The sequence below is a fragment of the Mesoplodon densirostris genome, chromosome 5, assembly GCF_025265405.1.
Source record: "Mesoplodon densirostris isolate mMesDen1 chromosome 5, mMesDen1 primary haplotype, whole genome shotgun sequence".
In the NCBI taxonomy this organism is placed as follows: Eukaryota; Metazoa; Chordata; class Mammalia; order Artiodactyla; family Ziphiidae; genus Mesoplodon; species Mesoplodon densirostris.
Window position 1 is genome coordinate 48,172,627 of NC_082665.1, and position 18,481 is coordinate 48,191,107.

The window sequence follows — 18,481 nt, forward strand, 5'->3', positions numbered from 1 at the left end:
CACATTTTGATGGAACTTCCATTACACGATCTAAATTTTATGGGAGGAGAGAGCAAAAGAATTGCAAAAAAAAAAGAGTAATAGTGACTTGCTTATGGCTAGAGAATCTCAAGGAAGGGAAAAGGATATTCCTACTTAATTTAACATAGGTCAAAGAAATTTGTGGTTTACCTTTAATAATCAACTTTCTGGAATTTTTTTTAAGCCCAAACCACAAAATTTGGCATTTTAAACTCACACCTGTCTGGGGGCATATAGTGTCTAAAGCAGTGGTTCTTAGGGTCCCAAAGAAAACACATCATTCAAATGCCAGTTCCCTTGGTTTCTAGGCGACATTTCTAGTCCAAGACTTCTTTTTTTTTTTTTTTTTTTTTTTTTTTTTTTTTGCGGTACGCGGGCCTCTCACCGTTGTGGCCTCTCCCGTTGCGGAGCACAGGCTCCAGATGCGCAGGCTCAGCGGCCATGGCTCACGGGCCCAGCCGCTCCGCGGCATGTGGGATCTTCCTGGACCGGGACACGAACCCGTGTCCCCTGCATCGGCAGGCAGACTCTCAACCACTGTGCCACCAGGGAAGCCCCCCAAGACTTCTTAATTTGGTCCAAGGGATCCAAATTTTGTGTCTGTGTGTATCCTGGGTCTTGTAACATTTATCAGCTTCTCAGAAAGACCTGACATACCACACTTTCAAGACTGAATTTTGTTAGACCCAATCTATAACACCATGGTGGGAGTTTTCTGTATTATTAATAATGATAATAATATCTCCTGATTACTGAGCACTTATTATTTGTCACTAACTGTACTTAACCCTTTGTATTTCTCATTTATTGTTCCCCAAAACGCAAGTACAATTATTATCTCCATTTTATGACTGAGGAAACTTAAACTTTGAGAGGTTAAGTAACTTTTTGAAGACCACACAGAATTAGAATTAAAACCCATGATGCCATCTGGAAAAATGCATGCTCTTAAGCATTATGCATTATGATAATGAGTACATCCATTTACTGGTTTAGTACTAACTGGGATTTTGTTTGATATTGATATATTCAGAGAGCCCTCACTCTGTTCTAGTGGTTCGGCGTGACTCCTTATCTAGATTTTACTATATAATTCTGAGATCAAAATTGGGTTGCCTGGCATTTGCTTGTTACAAAAGTAAGTAAATAAATGGACAAGTATATGCTCCTTCCAAATATGGCCTGAGTCATCTTCTTTTGTGATATCCTCCCATATTGAGTATAGGCTGTGGTGGGTCGGCAGTGGTGCCTGTTGGTTTTGACAGATATTGAACATGCAATAATGTCTCTGTTACTAAAATCAGCTGATATTCCCTTGTAATTGTATATTTATCAGGCAACTATGTATATTTGGAGGCAGCTACTTGAAGTTTTCTGCGTGTTTTTTTTGCCTGGTGACTTTTTACATTAGTGCAGTTTTGATAGGCATTGTTACACAAGAGTAGAGAGTTGAATTTCTGTAGGTTGATCATTTTTAGCTATCTTAGAAAAACAGGCATATTTCTCTGCCACTAACTAGTTCTAAGACCTTGGGAAAACTTCCTCAGGCTTCAATTCTTCATCTGTGAAATGAGAGGAGCAGACCATATCAGTTATTTTCTAAGGATTCTTTTTCCTTTGTTTATTTTAGTACCCTAAAATTTCTTTATTTTTTTTCACTGAAAATCTATGATAATGAATACATCCATTTAGTGGTTTAGTTCTAACTGGGATTTTGTTTGATATTGGTGTATTCAGTTCAGACAGCCCTTATTCTGTTCTTACTCTGTTCTAGTGGTTCGGCGGACTTGTATGCTTTGTGCACTATTTCCCCTTGAATATGTGTGAGCACATATATGTTGCTCTTGTAAAATCTTAAACAAAAGATATAACTATGGAATACCTGAATAATCTTGGAGTCTTGGTTTTGGTTGTTTTCCTGGGAAGCTGGGCCAATTCATTGGGAAACTTGAACTTCCCAAGCTTCCAGATGACACTTTGTTATTGTGCCTTCAGGTCTCCTCTTGTGTTAGGAAGGGTGAAACTCCACAAACAGATGAATCTTGTGACCAAACTTCTCCCCCCATCTCCCTAAACAAGGAGTCTGCCATGTATACAGCGCACCAGACTGAGAATTGGGGCACTTGATTTCTATACCCCAGTCCTCTACAGCAATAAGCCTCTATAATTTGATCATTTCAGGTATGTGTTCTCCATTTAGGGTGACCCACTACCCTGGTTTTCCCAGGACAGTCCTGATTTTAGCACTGAAAGTCCTGAAGCCTGGGAAATCCCTCAGTCCCAGGTGCACCTGGACAATTGGTTACCATACCTCCTTTATTTTTCCAGAACTGGATCCAAGCAGCAGATTCCAGCACTACTGCTTTGTTGAATCTCCTGAAGAGTACAAATGTATCTTTTAAACTAAGAGATTGGGCAACTCTGGTTCAGATTCATAGATGTGTGGTGGACTATTAGAGATACAGAATTTCAACAGACCAAGGAAGACCTGTATAAATTTTAGAGGAATTTACAGATACTTAGCTTAAAAGAAAGAATTTTTTGTTTTATGTTGCCTTCATTCTTTTCAACTTTATCTCTTCAGGGAGGGTGGTGAGGTATCTTAGAGGATACCTTTCTCTGATTGTCGAAGTTCAAGTGGTAAATCACCATTTGCTATCATCAGACAATCCTAAATGTCCCTAATATACAAAGGTGTTCTTGTCAGCAATATTCCAAGCATAATAAGTAGAATATAGGGTTAGATTAATGGGCACTAGCACTAATAGTTATGTATTATCCTGACTCTAGCCAAATGATTTTATTTATTCTTTCATACTTTTAGCCAAAATTTGCCAAGTAAGAATTGTGATGGGAAATATTAGTGATTTTTTAAAAAATCCAAGTTCTAAATTGTTTTAATTTTATTTAAGAAACAAATCTCCATCTCGATTCCATGATTTTTCTCCCCAGTATGAAGTTATTTTTGCACTGGTTGGGGGGAAATACACTAATTTAAATTCTGAACTACTAACTGCATCTGCTTAGGATCTAAAACTGAAATGGAAAACACAAGGCTTAACCCCACATGCTCCCTGATCAAATGCAAAGGTTCTTAAAATAGCTACGCGTGAAGATGTTTGGAGCAGCTGAAAACTAAGGAGCTGGTGTCCCTAGTCACAACCTGGCAGTTTAATACCATGGCTCAGAGGCAGCTGCCTCTGTCTCTTTCTGTTTCAGGGCCTGGAGCAGCAGCTCCTAGAAGAAGCGCAGAAGCAGCCTCTGCTTTATCCACACTCCTATCCTCCCCTGAATTCTACTTTCCTAGTCAAAGGATCGGCCCTAAATCTGTCAGGGAGATCTAAGACATTCTTTCCAAGCCCTGAGAGAAAAGTAGCTAAAGGCCTCCAAACAATTACCATAAACCTTAAATAGGCACAAAACAAATTCCAGGAAAAAATGTAAGGAAGAAATAAGGTGCATTCGATTGATCATAGTTAGTAGTAACAGACAGTACTAGCTATGAGTGGTGCCCTACACACTGTTGCCTTCAGTATCTCAGTTGCCAGCAGATCAGTTTACTCTCTTAAAATCCACCAGGAAGACCTTCTTCACTCACTCAAGACTGGTCTGTTCAGCTCTGCCTATCTTGATATAGCTCTCAGTTAACAGATATATCTCAGTTGATATAGCTCTCAGGTTACCATTTTCCCCCATATAAAATTTTTTCCTGTGATATTTTCTCTTACCCATGATAAACTGCTTCTCCCAAGGGCCCACTTACACTTCCAGCCCAGCAGGATCTGGGCTGGGTGGACAAGTGGTCTAATCTGATTTGACAGCTTTTTATGTTGCCAGGCTTTTGGTACTAACCAGCAGTTTAAAATTCCATTTGCATTCACATGTAGGTGAGTATACTATTATACTATCCCGTTCCCTTCCTAAAAAGAAGAAAAAAGCAGTAGCTTATATCTCTTTTAGAAACTAAACTGATATTTTTGAGGACCCGAGGGAAGACCTGTAGGGTGTGTATGTAGAAGGGAACGGAGGCAGGAAGAGGATAGGGTGTGGGGAGGCCTGAAACTCTCCTATCGTCAGTTCCCAGTTGGCTGCTCCCACCTTCAAACAGTAGTCCAAACTGTGAGTACTTATGTTGAAAGCTCAGAATTTTTCTAGTCCTTCATTTGAGAAATTACTTAATGAGACTGTGCATTAGAGAGAACATTAGCTGGGCTGGTCCCTTAAAGGTCTAAAACTTAGTTTTTCCATCTGCTGAACAGGGAATAATACCTGCCTTTCCTATCATGCCGGGTCACCTTAGGATCAAGTGAGTAACGGATATTCGAATTCTGTAAACAATGTAGGACACCTCCTAGGTGTAAAATGACACTGTTGTTAAGATTGGTGCCATTATACAAACTTTCCTCAACCAAGATGAGAAACACGGTATTCTGCTCTTTTAGTTGTAGCCTCCGGTCAGACAGATTAGACAGAAACATCTTGAACTTTCGTCAGATTTGAGACCCAGATAGCTATGAGGCTATAATACAAATTTTGCTCTAATGTCCTCCTTAGGGACTTCTTGTCCGACCCAATTCTGAAGAAGCATACTATCAGTATGTGAACCTATTGTCTGACATCTGTATTTAGAACAGAAATGTCAACGTCCCTCAAAGAAGACTCAAGTATTTGCACTAAAATGTATATTCCAATCCTATTATTTGATTATTTGGTCCCTGGAATTGTCCCCCTATCTTGCAGACACTAAGTAAACTATTTTAAGTAGGAAAAAATTTTTTCTGATCTTTTAATTAGAAATAAAGTTGAAAATACCATGGTAAACAACATGAACAATATAAAGGTTCAAATCACTAATAATCAGCCCCTCCGTGAAGATTTCTACACTCAGAGCATGTAGAAACCACGTTTGCCCCACTCACTGCTGTATCCCCGGTAACCCAGCACATAGTAGGCACTCTAAGCGTTTGTTGAATGAATGAATGAATAAATGAGCAAACTAATTTAAGCCCTTTTACTATAGAAGTGTTCTACCTAATTATAAGGAAACAAAAAAAGTTATTCTGTGCTCAGTATGAATGGCTATTAAATGCTGGTGGCCACTAGTTCCGTCCTAAGGCAAATAAAAGCAACTAACATTTTTTTCTTTAAATATTTTTTAATGTAACATACTGAAGAGGCGAGGCATGTATTTCAGTAGTAATGAAAATTTTCCTTTACGTTAAGACAAGGGATAACATGGACTCTATTCTGAAGAATACAGGGCCCTTTACTTTTGTTTTTCCCTGTTCCTGGACCTGCCAAACTCTTGGCACATTGCAACGTCTGTCTCATACAATAGGCAAATGGATCGTCATTTTGAAGCCACAATATAAGTATCTCCATCTCCAATGGCAATGCCACTACCTGAGACCAATTCTTGGCTAACAAATTTTTTACTTCAATAACAAAAAAGTTTAAGCAAAAAAGACAACTACATATGAACTTTAACAGAAGCTAAAAATTTTTTTGCACTTCTTTGCTTATAATCAATACTTTCCTTCATCACAGAATTTTTACAGAGTATTTTTGCATTGGTTATCATAAGAACCCAAACTCTACATTGCTTTGGGAAATTACCTGAAAAAACTCTTCCAAGAGTAGACCTGTCTTAATTGCCCTACATATTTGTCTTAAAGAAGTAGAAATAGCCCATGAATATTATTGCTGCTATTTTTCAATAGCAAAGAGTTCTTGAAGTGTTTATGCTGATTTTTTTTTTTTTTTTTTTTTTTTTTTTTTTTTTTTTTTTTTTTGGCTGTGTTGGGTCTTCGTTTCTGTGCGAGGGCTTTCCCTTGTTGCAGCAAGCAGGGGCCACTCTTCATCGCGGTGCACGGGCCTCTCACTATCGCGACCTCTCTTTTTGCGGAGCACAGGCTCCAGACGCGCAGACTCAGTAGTTGTGGCTCACGGGGTTAGTTGCTCTGCGGCATGTGGGATCTTCCCAGACCAGGGCTTGAACCCGTGTCCCCTGCATTGGCAGGCAGATTCTCAACCACTGCACCACCATGGAAGCCCTATGCTGATTTTTAATTAAGTATAATGTGAGTTTCATAATAGCATCAACTGATAACTGTAGAGATATATTTACCTGGAATATTTGGTTTTGAGGGATAGAAGATTGATATATTGGAATGTGTCACCACAGGAAAAGCATTTTTAGCTGCAGCTAGAGGAACATTGTCATAGTTTGGAAGAGCTCTCTCCAGTAATACGCTACCCCCTGCTCTCCCTTACTACAAACCTAATACACACATGAAACATGGTGAATGTAGCTAAGCAGTATATGTATTGCTTTTCTTGCAGTTCTTCCTGAGACTTGTATAGATATTGAAGATATGTGATCATCAGTTGATATGTGATTGAATATGTCACAAGAAATTTAGCTGAACACGTATCTCTCTTGAATGGGGATCTGTACTCAAAACTATGCATCCACCCTAAACATTGACTAATACTCCCACTGAGCAAGTACAGCAAGCAGAACTTTCTCTGGTATCATTTGGCAGCAATCTGGCATTATTTCCCATTGACACTGAGATTTGTTGTGCCATAGATATCCAATCATGTTCTTTGGGGTTATAGGTGTCTTCCAAGACCTTCCAAAACCCTACCTCAAAAATGTGCTTCTGTTTTCTGGCCCTCATTCATCAAATCTTAGCATCAAAGAAACATGAACAAAAAGTAAAGAAAAAAGAATACTTCTAGTTGCCATTTTAAGATGCTGGTTTCTTCTGTCTTTCCATGAAAAGAGAATTCCTCCTCTCCCGTCTAGCCTATCCAGTATACTTCTCCATTGTTATCACATTTTTGATGATTTTGAAATTACGTACTAATCATTTACATCAGTTTACAAAATCAAGCTATTAACAAGGAAAGTCATATGCCCAAACCATTTAAAAAAATTTTTTGACCAGTTGTCTTATTCTAAAGAGGATAACAATTTCAGATTTTATTTTGGTCTTCTTTCATACCTACCAGTTTATCAAAACATACCTACTGTCAGGATAGTTCCTCTATTTTGCAAGCAGCTGTTACTCATATTAGCCTAAAAGTCACCATCCTTCATAAGCCCTTAATCACACCTGAGATTTACTCTATTCCTCTGCATAATGCCCAGAAGCTCTTGCTCCTGGAGAGCAGTGTTGGCAGTTCCTGGTTGTTGGATAACACAGAAACATCCCCAAAGCCTCTTCTCAGTAGCAATAGGGACATTTACCTTACCGTGCAGGTGCCTTTGCTTGATCACACCCAGTGGTCCTCTCTTCTCATCCCCACCAAAATCCAATAGTGGCATCCAGGGACCAACAACGTTTTCTTCTTTTTTTTTTTTGGACACCCTCTCAGTTTTTGTTTTGCGGGCTTCAAAGCCAAGGAGAGCTTGCAACCAGGGGCCACTGAGAGTTCCGCAGAGGAGAGGCAGTGGGGAGCCCAACACTGACTGGGCCCAAACACTAAATATAACCCTCCTCCCTCTCCAGGCAGTGTCCTTCATACTCTGAAGACAGGCGACCTTGCAGGATCCCTCACCCCACAGCTTGCCAGTCTCCACGGAAGAAAGGGTCTAACCATACTGAGCTGCTGGATGAGGCGACCCAAAAGCCAGAAGCCATCTGCCCAGAGCAGACAAGTAGAGGCAGGTATAGGCTCCACGAGTGTGTCTGTGTGTATGTGTTTGTGTGTATGTTGGCATGCCTGTGCCCAGCAGCTGCTCTCCAGATTAGGAGACGGCACTCTTTGGCAGGCAACTCTGAAACTACCCTCTTGGATAATTTCAAATTCATGTGCACATCTTGGCCGAGAGAAGAAACCTCCCAGGCACAACCTGGGTCCCCTTCTCTGCCTTGTCACTGCCCCAGATACACGGTGAACCACAAACAAACAGCGGTGCCAGCATCTTAAGAACAGATGACCCAGTGGACATTAGACTGCACCTCATTTTGTACCCTGTAGCCAATAACTGATGCAAGCCTCCTTCAAGGTTTAGGTAACAAGGGCATGACCTCTTCTTTGACAGTCATAACCCAAGGCACTGCAGAAATTCGCTATTATTAACGCTGTGTTGAACTTTAACTTGAATGCCTGCCTGTTCCATTCAGTGTCACATGAGACATGAGTGCAAAGTGCTGAGGAAACTTCAGAGCAACATTCAAATGTATGATGGTATTTATTATGATTACTGAACATTTTTGTTTCATATTATTCAGGTGTTAAGAAAAACTTACACTTTACATTACTAAAATTGAAGAATCTAATTTTCTCTAAGTGGTATCAGTTATTCTGATCAGAGGGGGAGGGGCAGGAGGAAGGAGCATGTTCATTTCTTCAGCAAGTTATGTACTGCCTCACCAGTTAGGTATCAGGTCCTCTACCAGGCAGACCCATCACCAGCCAGGTGCTCAATCTGTGCATTATTTTATTTAATCCTCACAGCATCCCTTTAAGTTAGTCCTGTATTGGTGATCAAATAAGAAAACCAAAGCTCAGAACAATTAAATAACTTCCCTAGAGTCTCATGGATGATAAATATCAGACTTGGAATTCAGACTTGGATCTGGGTCACACCGAAACCTATCCTCTTTATTTTTACCTATTATCATTAAATAATTTCAAACTTACAGAAAATATACATGAATAATAAAGAACTCCTTTATACTCTTCACCCAGGTTCTCCAATTTTTAGCATTTTACCACATTTGCTTTCTCCCTCCCTCCTTCCTTTCCCCTCCACCTTTTTTCCTCCAGTCTCCCTCTTCCCAACCACCACCTTTTGTTTATATAGGTGTGTGTATATATTTTTCTGAATCGACTTATATGCTTCAGTGTTATTATCCTAAAAGCAAGTACACTTTTCTACATAACTATAGTATTACTATCAAATACAGTAAATTAATACTGATACAGTATTACTTTCTAATCCATAGTTCCCATTCAACTTTTCACCAAATGTCTCAATAATATCGTTTGTCGGGGGAAAATTTGTTTTTTCTTTTGGTCCAGGATTATATGTAGAGCATTTAGTTGTCATGGCTCTCCTTTAATCTTGAACAGTTCTTCAGTCTTTCCTTGTCTTTTGTGACTTGACATTTTTGAAGGGTACATTTTGTAAAATGTTCCTCACCTTAGATTGGTGTGATGTTTCCTTATTATGAAACTGAGTTTGTGCATTTTTTGGCAGGAGTATCACAGAAGCAATGTTGTATTATTCTTGGTTAATCATATGAGGAGACACATAAATGGAGTTGGTCCATACCAGCCCCACTTTGTTAAGGTGGTATATGCCAGATAATTCCACTGTAAAGTTATAGTTTTTCCCTTTGCAATTAATAAATATTTTTCTGGGAAGGTAATTTGAGACTACTTTCCCTTCTCCCCTATTTATTTTTGTATTTATTTATATCAGTATGCAGTTACGGATTCCTATTTTACTCAGAGGCTTATACTCCATTAATATCATTATTTATTTTGATGCCCAGATGATCCCAGATTTGGCAAGTGGAAGTTCCTCCAGCTGGCTCTTGTGTCCTTTTGACAGGTCCTCATCATTTTCTGAGTACTTTCTTACTTTCTGGCACAAGAAAATGTTCCATGTACATCTTGTACTTTCTCTACCCAGCCCTGGAATTATCCACATCTTCAAGGTGACCTGGGTCCATTGTGGAAAATAGTATATGGAAACCAAGATCTGGGCATTGGGTGTGCTCACTGGACAAGGGTGTGCTCATTGCCTCTAGGCCCTCTCAGCCAAAAGAGCTAGGAAATAGACACACACTCACAGCCATATCTGTTGCTCTATCTCTATCAAATACTAGGGAGATCAAATTGATAGCTCCAGTTCTGATCTAACACCATGGAGCATTCTAGCTTTTACCCTTTCCATGTTTGTAAGTCCCTCCCCCAACAGTGAGGATAACTTGGTTTCTGTTATCCTCAAAGTATTTACTAATTTGCTCATTGCCTCTGTGTGTAACCAGTCTTCCCACCTTGCTGGCTGCTTCCACCACCTTTACAGTCTTTTCAGCCTCATCAGCCCTACTCCCTCAAGGAGAGGGAAAAGAAGTAATGTTTTTTTTCATGAAAAGGAAGGTAAAAAGAAGAAGATAAGAATCTCATACTCTTTCTGTACCTCAAGCCATCCGTATCTTCATGGCAAATCATTATGCTACTTCTGCAAAGATGTCATGGAAACCAGTTAAAGTTTATAACGACTGAAGGAAGAGTTCATATATTTATTCACTTAATTAATTGAGTGCCCACTATGTGTCAGGCACATTAAAAGACAGACATGGTACTTGCCTTTGTGAATATATTATCTAGTGGATTATTTTTATTAAACTTACTACTTATTAGTAACACTTTGTGGCAGCACTATGTTAAGCACTTTGTGTTACTCTTTTTTTTGGCTGTGCTTGGTCTTCGTTGTGGCGTGTGGGTGTTCTTTGCTGCAGCATGCGGGCTTCTCTAGTTGCAGGCACGTGGGCTTCTCTAGTTGTGGCAAGCGGGCTCCAGAGCATGCGGGCTCAGTAGTTGTGGCTCACGGGCTTAGTTGCCGCAACACATGTGGGATCTTAGGTCCCTGACCAGGGATCGAATCCACATACCCTGTATTGAAAGGCAGATTCTAAACCACTGGACCACCAGGGAAGCCCCATGTTACCTAATGTTAATTCACACAAAAACCCTATGGGAGAAATTGTATTTTTTCTCCACCTTACAGATAAAGGAACTGACATTTGGAAATACTAAGCAACCTTTCTAACATCATTAAGCTAATTAGTGAGAGAACTGAAATTTGAATTTAGATTGGTCTGACTCCAGAGCCCCAGTTCTAAATACTTGGGCTGTATGAGAACCAATAAAGTAGAATTATCCACTATGATATATTCCAGGAGGAGTCATGATTTACCGAATCTTGACTGCAAACTCTCCTGTATTAACTGCTAGCTAAATGTGGCTAGTTAGTACAAGAAATTTGGCTAATCCAAGTTGAGATGTGCTATAATTATGAAATAAACATTGAATATCAGGGACTTATTACAAAAAAAAATAAGGTATCTCATTAATTATTTTTATATTAACTACATATTGAAATATTCATACTTTGGATATATTGAGTTAAATAAAATACATTAAAATTATTTTTAACCTTCACAGTAGCCAAAGGGTGGAAACAACTCAAATGTCCAACAACAGATGAGTAGATAAGCAAAATGTAGTATATACCTACAATGGAACATTATTCAACCTTTAAAAAGGAATGGAAATCTGATATATGCTGCAACATGGATGAACCTTGAAGACAAATGCTAAGCGAAATAAGCCAGTCACAAAAGAATAAATAATGTCTGATTCCACTTGTATAAGGTACCTAGAATAGTGAGATTCATAGAGACAGAAAGTAGAATAAGGTTACCAAGGGCTGGGGGGGGGGAGAATAGGAAGTTATTGTTTCATGGGTATAGAATTTATGTTTGGGGTGATACAAAAATTCTGGAGATGGATAGTGATGATGGTTGCACAATAGTGTGAATGTATGTACTTAATTCTACTGAATTATACACTCAAAAATGGCTAAGATGGTAAGTTTTATGTTATTTATATTTTACCACAATTTTAAAAAGTTATTTTTACCATTTATTTTTACTTTTTAATGAGACTACTAGAAAATTTAACATTACATAGGTGCCTTGTATTATATCTCTGTTAGACAGTATTGCTATAATATTTTATTTATGAATACAGAGAAGTAAATTTCTTATTAAACTTCCCCTTTTCACATGGCATATTGAAGAGATTCTGACATACCACAATGGGCCTAAATCAGACTTTTCACTTTTTGTTCAGTCAGCTTTGAAAGGGTTAAAGAACAGCTTTTCGCTTAAAATTATACTAATAATATAGACTTTTGAAATATAAACAACTGTATGAGATGATATCCATTTGTTGTTTTAATAATTCTTAATTTTCCATTTGCACAGTATCCACTGGGCCTCTTTTCCAGAACTAATATAACTGTCTCTGCTTGTGTATATCCTAAAATATAATTATCATAAATTTCATCATGATTAAAATTTCTTTGGATCCATGGGATTAATATTAGTCTGTCAAATAAATTTCAAAAACTGAGCCCCAAGGACAGGCATTCTTTCCCCTTCCTATAGCCTTCCTGTCACAGTGTCTACTGCAAATGGATATCTTCAGGGGAGGAAAGAGAGGAAAGCTGGGTTGAATCGTATTTCTGTAGTAGAACAGACAGCTGATGGAACTATGAGTACGTGTACATAAGCAGAACAGATTCTCTAAAGGGTCATTTTCCACCTACTTACAGGTGACCAAGCAACCAAGTGAAGAAGGCAAATAGCAGGGAAAAAATATTCCTAATCTTCTAGTGGTTATTTTTTCACTGACCCTGAGCTTTAATCTCCTCCTCTGTGAAGGTATTGCACTGAAAGATATCTTGGTTCTATTTAAGCACTAATATTCTGTGAGTCTGTCAATTGATGACTTGAAAATGATCCAGGAAAACCTAACTCTAAGCCTTTTGCTCAACTCTTACTAATAGTTATCACTGCAGATGTCTGCAAGGTGTTGAGAGATATATCAGTATCAGTTCTTAAAAATATAGTGAGGTTGAAACTCATTTAAAACTGTCATTTTTTGTTTGTTTATTTCTGTGAATTGTGAAAAGAAATACAGGAGTCTCAGTAGCAGAGCTGGCTCACAGGATATCACAGACAGTGTTCCTGGGCATGCCTCACTTTTTCCTGACTCACATTCCAGACCCATCCTTCCCACTGTCCTCTCCCCACCCCACATGGATTATGTTCCTCCTTGGTACTCCCAAGGCACCCAGAGCTTAACTGCACCTTACCCTCAGTCCCACTTTAATAGCAACTGCCAACATACTTGTCTCTCCCCCAGTAGACTGGGAGTTCCTAGAGCAGAGTGCACCTTCCAACACTGTAGCCCCAGCCCTAAGCACACAGTCAGAGCACAATAAATATGTATTGTATGGAAGAAACATCACCAACCACTTTGACCAAGTGGACAGAGGAAAGAAGCAACCCTAGAGTAAAGCAGCTTTCAAACAGCATCTCAATGAGCCGGAAGGTCAAGAAAGAAAAAAGCATACATATTAAACTTATCAGTCACTTTTAAATTCCAGGCTTTTAAACTTTTTCCTAACAGACATTTACCAGCAGCAAAATTGACAGATTTAAATTTCACATATTATCCTCTCCTTCATCTTCCCTAAGGGTGGGATTAGTGACTTATACATAAAATTAAGAAGTCTGGATAATACGTATAACTGATTCACTTTGCTGTGCACCTGAAACTAACACAACATTGTAAATCACTATACTCTGATAAAAAAAAAATTTTTTTTAAAGAAGTGTGGATAAGCCACAAAATAGAAAAGTATCTCCCAGTAAAACAGGTCTGTTTAGGAAAACCTGGTATAATGAGGGGTGACTCTCTCTTCTTTGGAAACCCACCTGTGGGCAATGTTTTGGAATTATACATATTTTAGGGTTTCACATTTTTCTAAAGTGAAAATGATGCTAACAGGTTAACTTTTTATTTATTTATTTTTAAAGATTTTATTTATTTATTTATTTTTGGCTGCATCGGGTCTTAGTTGCAGCATGCGGGATCTTCTTTGAGGCATGCGGGATCTTTGGTTGTGGCGCACGTACTCTTTGTTGCAGCACGCAGCCTTCTCTCTAGTTGTGGCATACGGGTTTTCTCTTCTCTAGTTGTGGCGTACAGGCTCTAGGGCACATGGGCTCTGTAGTTGTGGCATGCGTGGGCTCTGTAGTTTGTGGCACGCAGGCTCTAGTTGAGGTATGCAAGCTCAGTAGTTGTGGTGCACAGGCTTAGCTGCCGTGTGGCATGTGGGATCTTAGTTCCCTGAGCAGGAATCGAACCCACGTCCCCTGCATTGGAAGGCAGATTCTTTACCATTGGACCACCAGGGAAGTCGCCAGGTTAACTTTTTTAAAAAGATGAGGAAAACATATTTTTGACTTTGGAATCTTGTTGTTACAAATGATTTGTACTTTTCAGTTTCCAGGCACTATTTCTTCATATACTTCAAGAATGCCAAAATACCAGGTGACAGCTGTTTTAGCTCTAAGACATTCCTCAAGTGTCCTATTTTGATGTCATTATGTAATGCTTTTCTCTTAGCATAGCTATATCATCACTCTGTAGCCATGTTGGTATATATCACTGCGTAGCTCTCTTCACTTTTGCATCTCCATTACTTTTCCAAATGGGTACTAGTTCTCCCAAAACTAGAGAAAAAAGGAGAGAAGGAATAATTCCAGCAGCATCTCAAATTGGACCAATGTTTTCTTCTTGGCTAGAAAGTTCCTTTATGAACAGGAAAATACATGAGTTAGAAGTATTTCTCCCCTATCAGCCCTTCTTCTCTTTAAAATGTTGTTTCATTCTAATCTTGTTTTCCTTTCTAATGACACATCTTATAAAGACATGTTATATCAGCAGAAAGCTTGTTTAATTTTTCAGCTCAAATCTTGCCTTAGTAACTTTTGTCTTTAATAGCCTAAAGGACAGGTATACAGGTATAAGCACACAATTTTCAGTTCACTTCAACAGATATTTACTGAGTGCCCACAACGTACCATTGCAAAACTCAGAATCTAGTAGGAGAGGCACACGTCAAAATTCTAATTGTAATGCTCTATGCATTATAACACAGGGCTAAACATAGTGCTGTCTGAGTCTAAGTGAACTGCAGGGCAGAGAGGTTGCATGGGGTGGCGGTAGATGTGGAAATATTTGAACTGGATGCCTTGGGGGAGGAGGAGTAGGTTTCTGCCAGGGGAAGGGTAAAGGAGAGCATTCTCAGCAGAGGGCACCATGTGAGCACAGGCACGCTGGCACGAGAGCACATGATGGGCTCGGCAGTGACAAGCTGCTCCCATGCCCGAAGGACAGGGGTATGGTGTCCAGCTTTGTCTTAGGTAAAGTGGAATTTTTATTTGGGTCCAAGATGTTAAGAGCCTTGATGCTTTGATGCCAGATGTTATAACTGTATTCCATAGACAGTGGGGAGCCACCAGAAGCATTTTAGCAGAAAAATTATAGTCAGGGAGGTATAGTGGCAAACCTTCAGGATTTGGAACCAGAAAGCCTCTTTGTGGGACTCTGGTATGTTTCTCCTGAGAAGAAACTCAGTGCTCATCTAACTTTAGCCTCATGTTTTATTCATGAAAATTGTGTAACTCAGGTTTAAATTTCACACCACTGGGTGCCCTCTACTTGACATAAAGCCTTAAGGAAGCCACTATATCCCAGATTCCCCAAAGTCATCCCTGGGTTTAAGCAAGGCTATCCCTGTGACCTGAGGGGGCTACTAGTGTCACCTCTGTGCACTTTACTGATGAAGGATGCTAGGACCTCTGTGGGGTGGGGATGAGGAATGGGTGAGTCTGCCCCAGCATGGGGACCAGCAGCATACATTACAGCCTTACAAATGTAAGGGGGTATTTCAGCCCTGTAGGGAGAATCTGGGTAGGGGGCTACAGTGTGATTCCAAGTGAGCTGCCTGAGTTGGGGCCAGAACCCAAGCAGCAGTTAGGGAATGTGGAGCAGGAGACATGGAAAGACAGGAATCATACAAGAAAGCTGAACCCCATCCAAATGAACTGGGTCCTGAGCAGCTGTAGTCCCAGCAGAAAAAGTAAATACACTGAGGAAACCAAGGAGAACGATTGATCCTAAGGGCTGAGCAAGTCAGGACGTGATCAGAGAAAGGCTCCTCTGCATCCAGTAAACCAGTAGCCAGGGCTCACTCCGGGCCCCCCAGAGAGCATCCCTAGGCAGGAAGATGACTCTAGGCCTCCCTTTCTGGTGTGGCCAGACCAGTCATGGTTCTTACGGACCAAAGAACCAGACAGAACACAGTCTGAAGACTCCAGATCTTAATTTTTAGCCCCTGGGCAGGGGTGGGGAGGAAGGCCTCGTACCCAGGGTACTTCTGAGTTTCCATGCAACTCCATTGTTTGGCATCCTAAGCCAGAGCCAAATGGCCAGGTGACAAGGATGTTCCACTCAGACCAGCTTCACAATAGCTTTCCAGGAATACATCGTATAATCTCCATTCTTAGTGTTCTGGTGCTTGACTTTAAGGTTCTTTTGTAATTTTTCTTGAGAAACACTGTGCTACATACATAATAGCAGCTCTGCTTTCAACCACAAATATCTTTAAATAAGAAAGGACTAATCCTCCCTTATTTAAAATGTATTATATGCCAAACCCGGTGTTATAAAGCAATCATTCTGAAACTTTCTAATTGTAGCCATAAGTTAGGTCTCCATTCTTTTAGCCTTTTAAGTTCAGTCAGGGTGGTCCTGGTTAAAATGAATACATGAAAAACCTCAAAGAGAAATCCAAGATGTACAGTAGTATAATAGTATTTATGGTAGCAAAAACATAAAATAAAAAGCTGACCCACTTCTACTGTTTTTTTTAAATTTACTATTTGTAATTATATTCACTTTATTCATCCATCCAACAATTATTTATTGCCTTTCTGCTGTGTCCAGAGACTATCGTGAACACTGAAGATATGACAAAAAAACAGATGTTGTTGGTTCCTGCCATCTTGGAATTTTAAATCTATGGGAGGGATCAAATAAATTAAAAGTTAACAAATAAATCAGTTAATTATAACTTGTGATATAGCTATGGTAGGAAGTAAGAGAAAATCATGGCAGAGAATGGAGAGGGAGGGGAGGGCCCACTTTGGATGTCAGAGGAGACCTCTGAAAAGGTGACATTTAAGCTGAACCTGAGTATTGTGAAGGAGCTAGACCAGGAGGAACGGTCCAGGTGTGAGAACAATAAACATAAATGCTCTGAGGCAAGAAGCGGGGTGGCATCTTCTAGGAACCGCAGGAGGTCAGTGTGCCTGGGGTATAGTGGGCCAAGGAGGAGAACAGGGGAGGCTGAAGGGGTAAGTGGAGGCCCAGTCATGGCAGGGCCTTTGGTTTGTGGTAGGGAGTACAGGTGTAATTCTAAGTATAAAAGCAAACTGCTATGGAGTTTTAACCTGGAAGTTTATATAGTTTATTTACATGTTTAAAAGATCTTTCTGGCATTCACGTAGAGAATGGAAGGAGTCAAAGTGGTTAGTGAGGGACCAAGCAAGGTACTGCTGGGTTATGCTCTGGGGTTTTCCTGAGGGTGGTGACCTGAGAATTCATGGTCGGTCTGTCATAGCTTTTCTCCACACTGCTTTTCCTCCAAATTCCCAAGATGTTTCTCTCTTTGCCTACTGGTTAATAGAAGAAAAGGTGCCAGAAGCACTGTCTTTTAGGTGAGCCAAACAGTCAGGTGAGCTATTCACGTAGGGTCCTGGCCCTAATACTTTTTACAGGAATCCTACATGTCATTTTCACTTTGCGAGTTGGTTGAATTCATGCCAACTTTCCACGTTCTTCAGCTTTGTTCCTGGTATGCAGAAAGTATTCAGTAAATGTTTGTTAAATTGATCTGACTTGGATCAGATCAGCGGTGTGAGTAGAGAGGGAGAATGAGAAAGGCCGATGGGGTCCTCTTTGCTTCCTCTCTGGAGATTGTATGCATCAGTGGGTTACTGTGGCTCTTAAAGAGGTTAGTATTTTCAGTCTACGGTGGATATAATTCAGGGCAAATAAAATGACTCTCCTCTAAAATAAAAGATGCTGTATACATGCAAAAAGTTTTTTAAGAGCATCTGGTTAGAGTTTAATATGGCTGAGAAACATTGCTATTTTTTTCATGTTTCAGTTACCCGAATATGGCTAAAAAGTGTGCTTTGGATAATTTCCAGAATAAAAACTCTTGAGGTGAGAGAAATTTCAGCCCCAACAATAACTTGAAAATTGGGAGTTGGAATAGTAACTGTTTTTTCAACTGTCTTTACTCTGTCACCAACAACACTATGATGATTTGATTACATGAGACAAGTCTGGTTTTTGGCCATTAAACTGCACACTTCAGCTATAGGCATCAGTCTTTCCCTTCTTTTCTTTCACCATGTGTCGATTTTGGGGCAGAAATAAGAACGATGGGAGAAAGCAAGAGGTTGGGGAGGTCACACCTTCCCATCGGCCCCCAGGTCACACAGCTGGTTACCCTAACCCTCTCAGCAGCCTCATGATTCAGGGCCAGCAGCAAACCAGTCTTGGGGTAGGTGCCTCCCCATCCTCACAATCCTCAGCACCCAGCTTTGTTATTCAGGTGCCGTTAACTTGTTTGGACATCAACGACATCCCATAAGGGGAAAAATGTCCTCAAATGGCAAAGGACCACCTGGGAGCTGTGTGGGAAGGGAGGGAGCAGCACTCCTCAGCGAGGTCATAGACGTAAAGCTCTTGGTGCGGTGCCTGGCACAGAGCAGTCACTCACCAT

General features: G+C 40.1%; 1 protein-coding gene across 3 annotated transcripts in view; it reads left to right on the forward strand.

The window, feature by feature from the left end:
* CMSS1 (cms1 ribosomal small subunit homolog) overlaps window positions 1-18,481 on the forward strand; it is a 391,750-nt gene that overhangs the window by 312,762 nt on the left and 60,507 nt on the right. The window contains exon 2 of one of the 3 annotated variants that reach the window (XM_060098676.1): window positions 7,539-7,697. The exons of the other annotated variants lie outside the window; for them this stretch is intronic. Within the exon in view, the coding sequence (XP_059954659.1) occupies window positions 7,539-7,697 (159 nt within the window). The remainder of the gene's footprint in view (window positions 1-7,538; window positions 7,698-18,481) is intronic. 3 annotated transcript variants of the gene reach the window in all.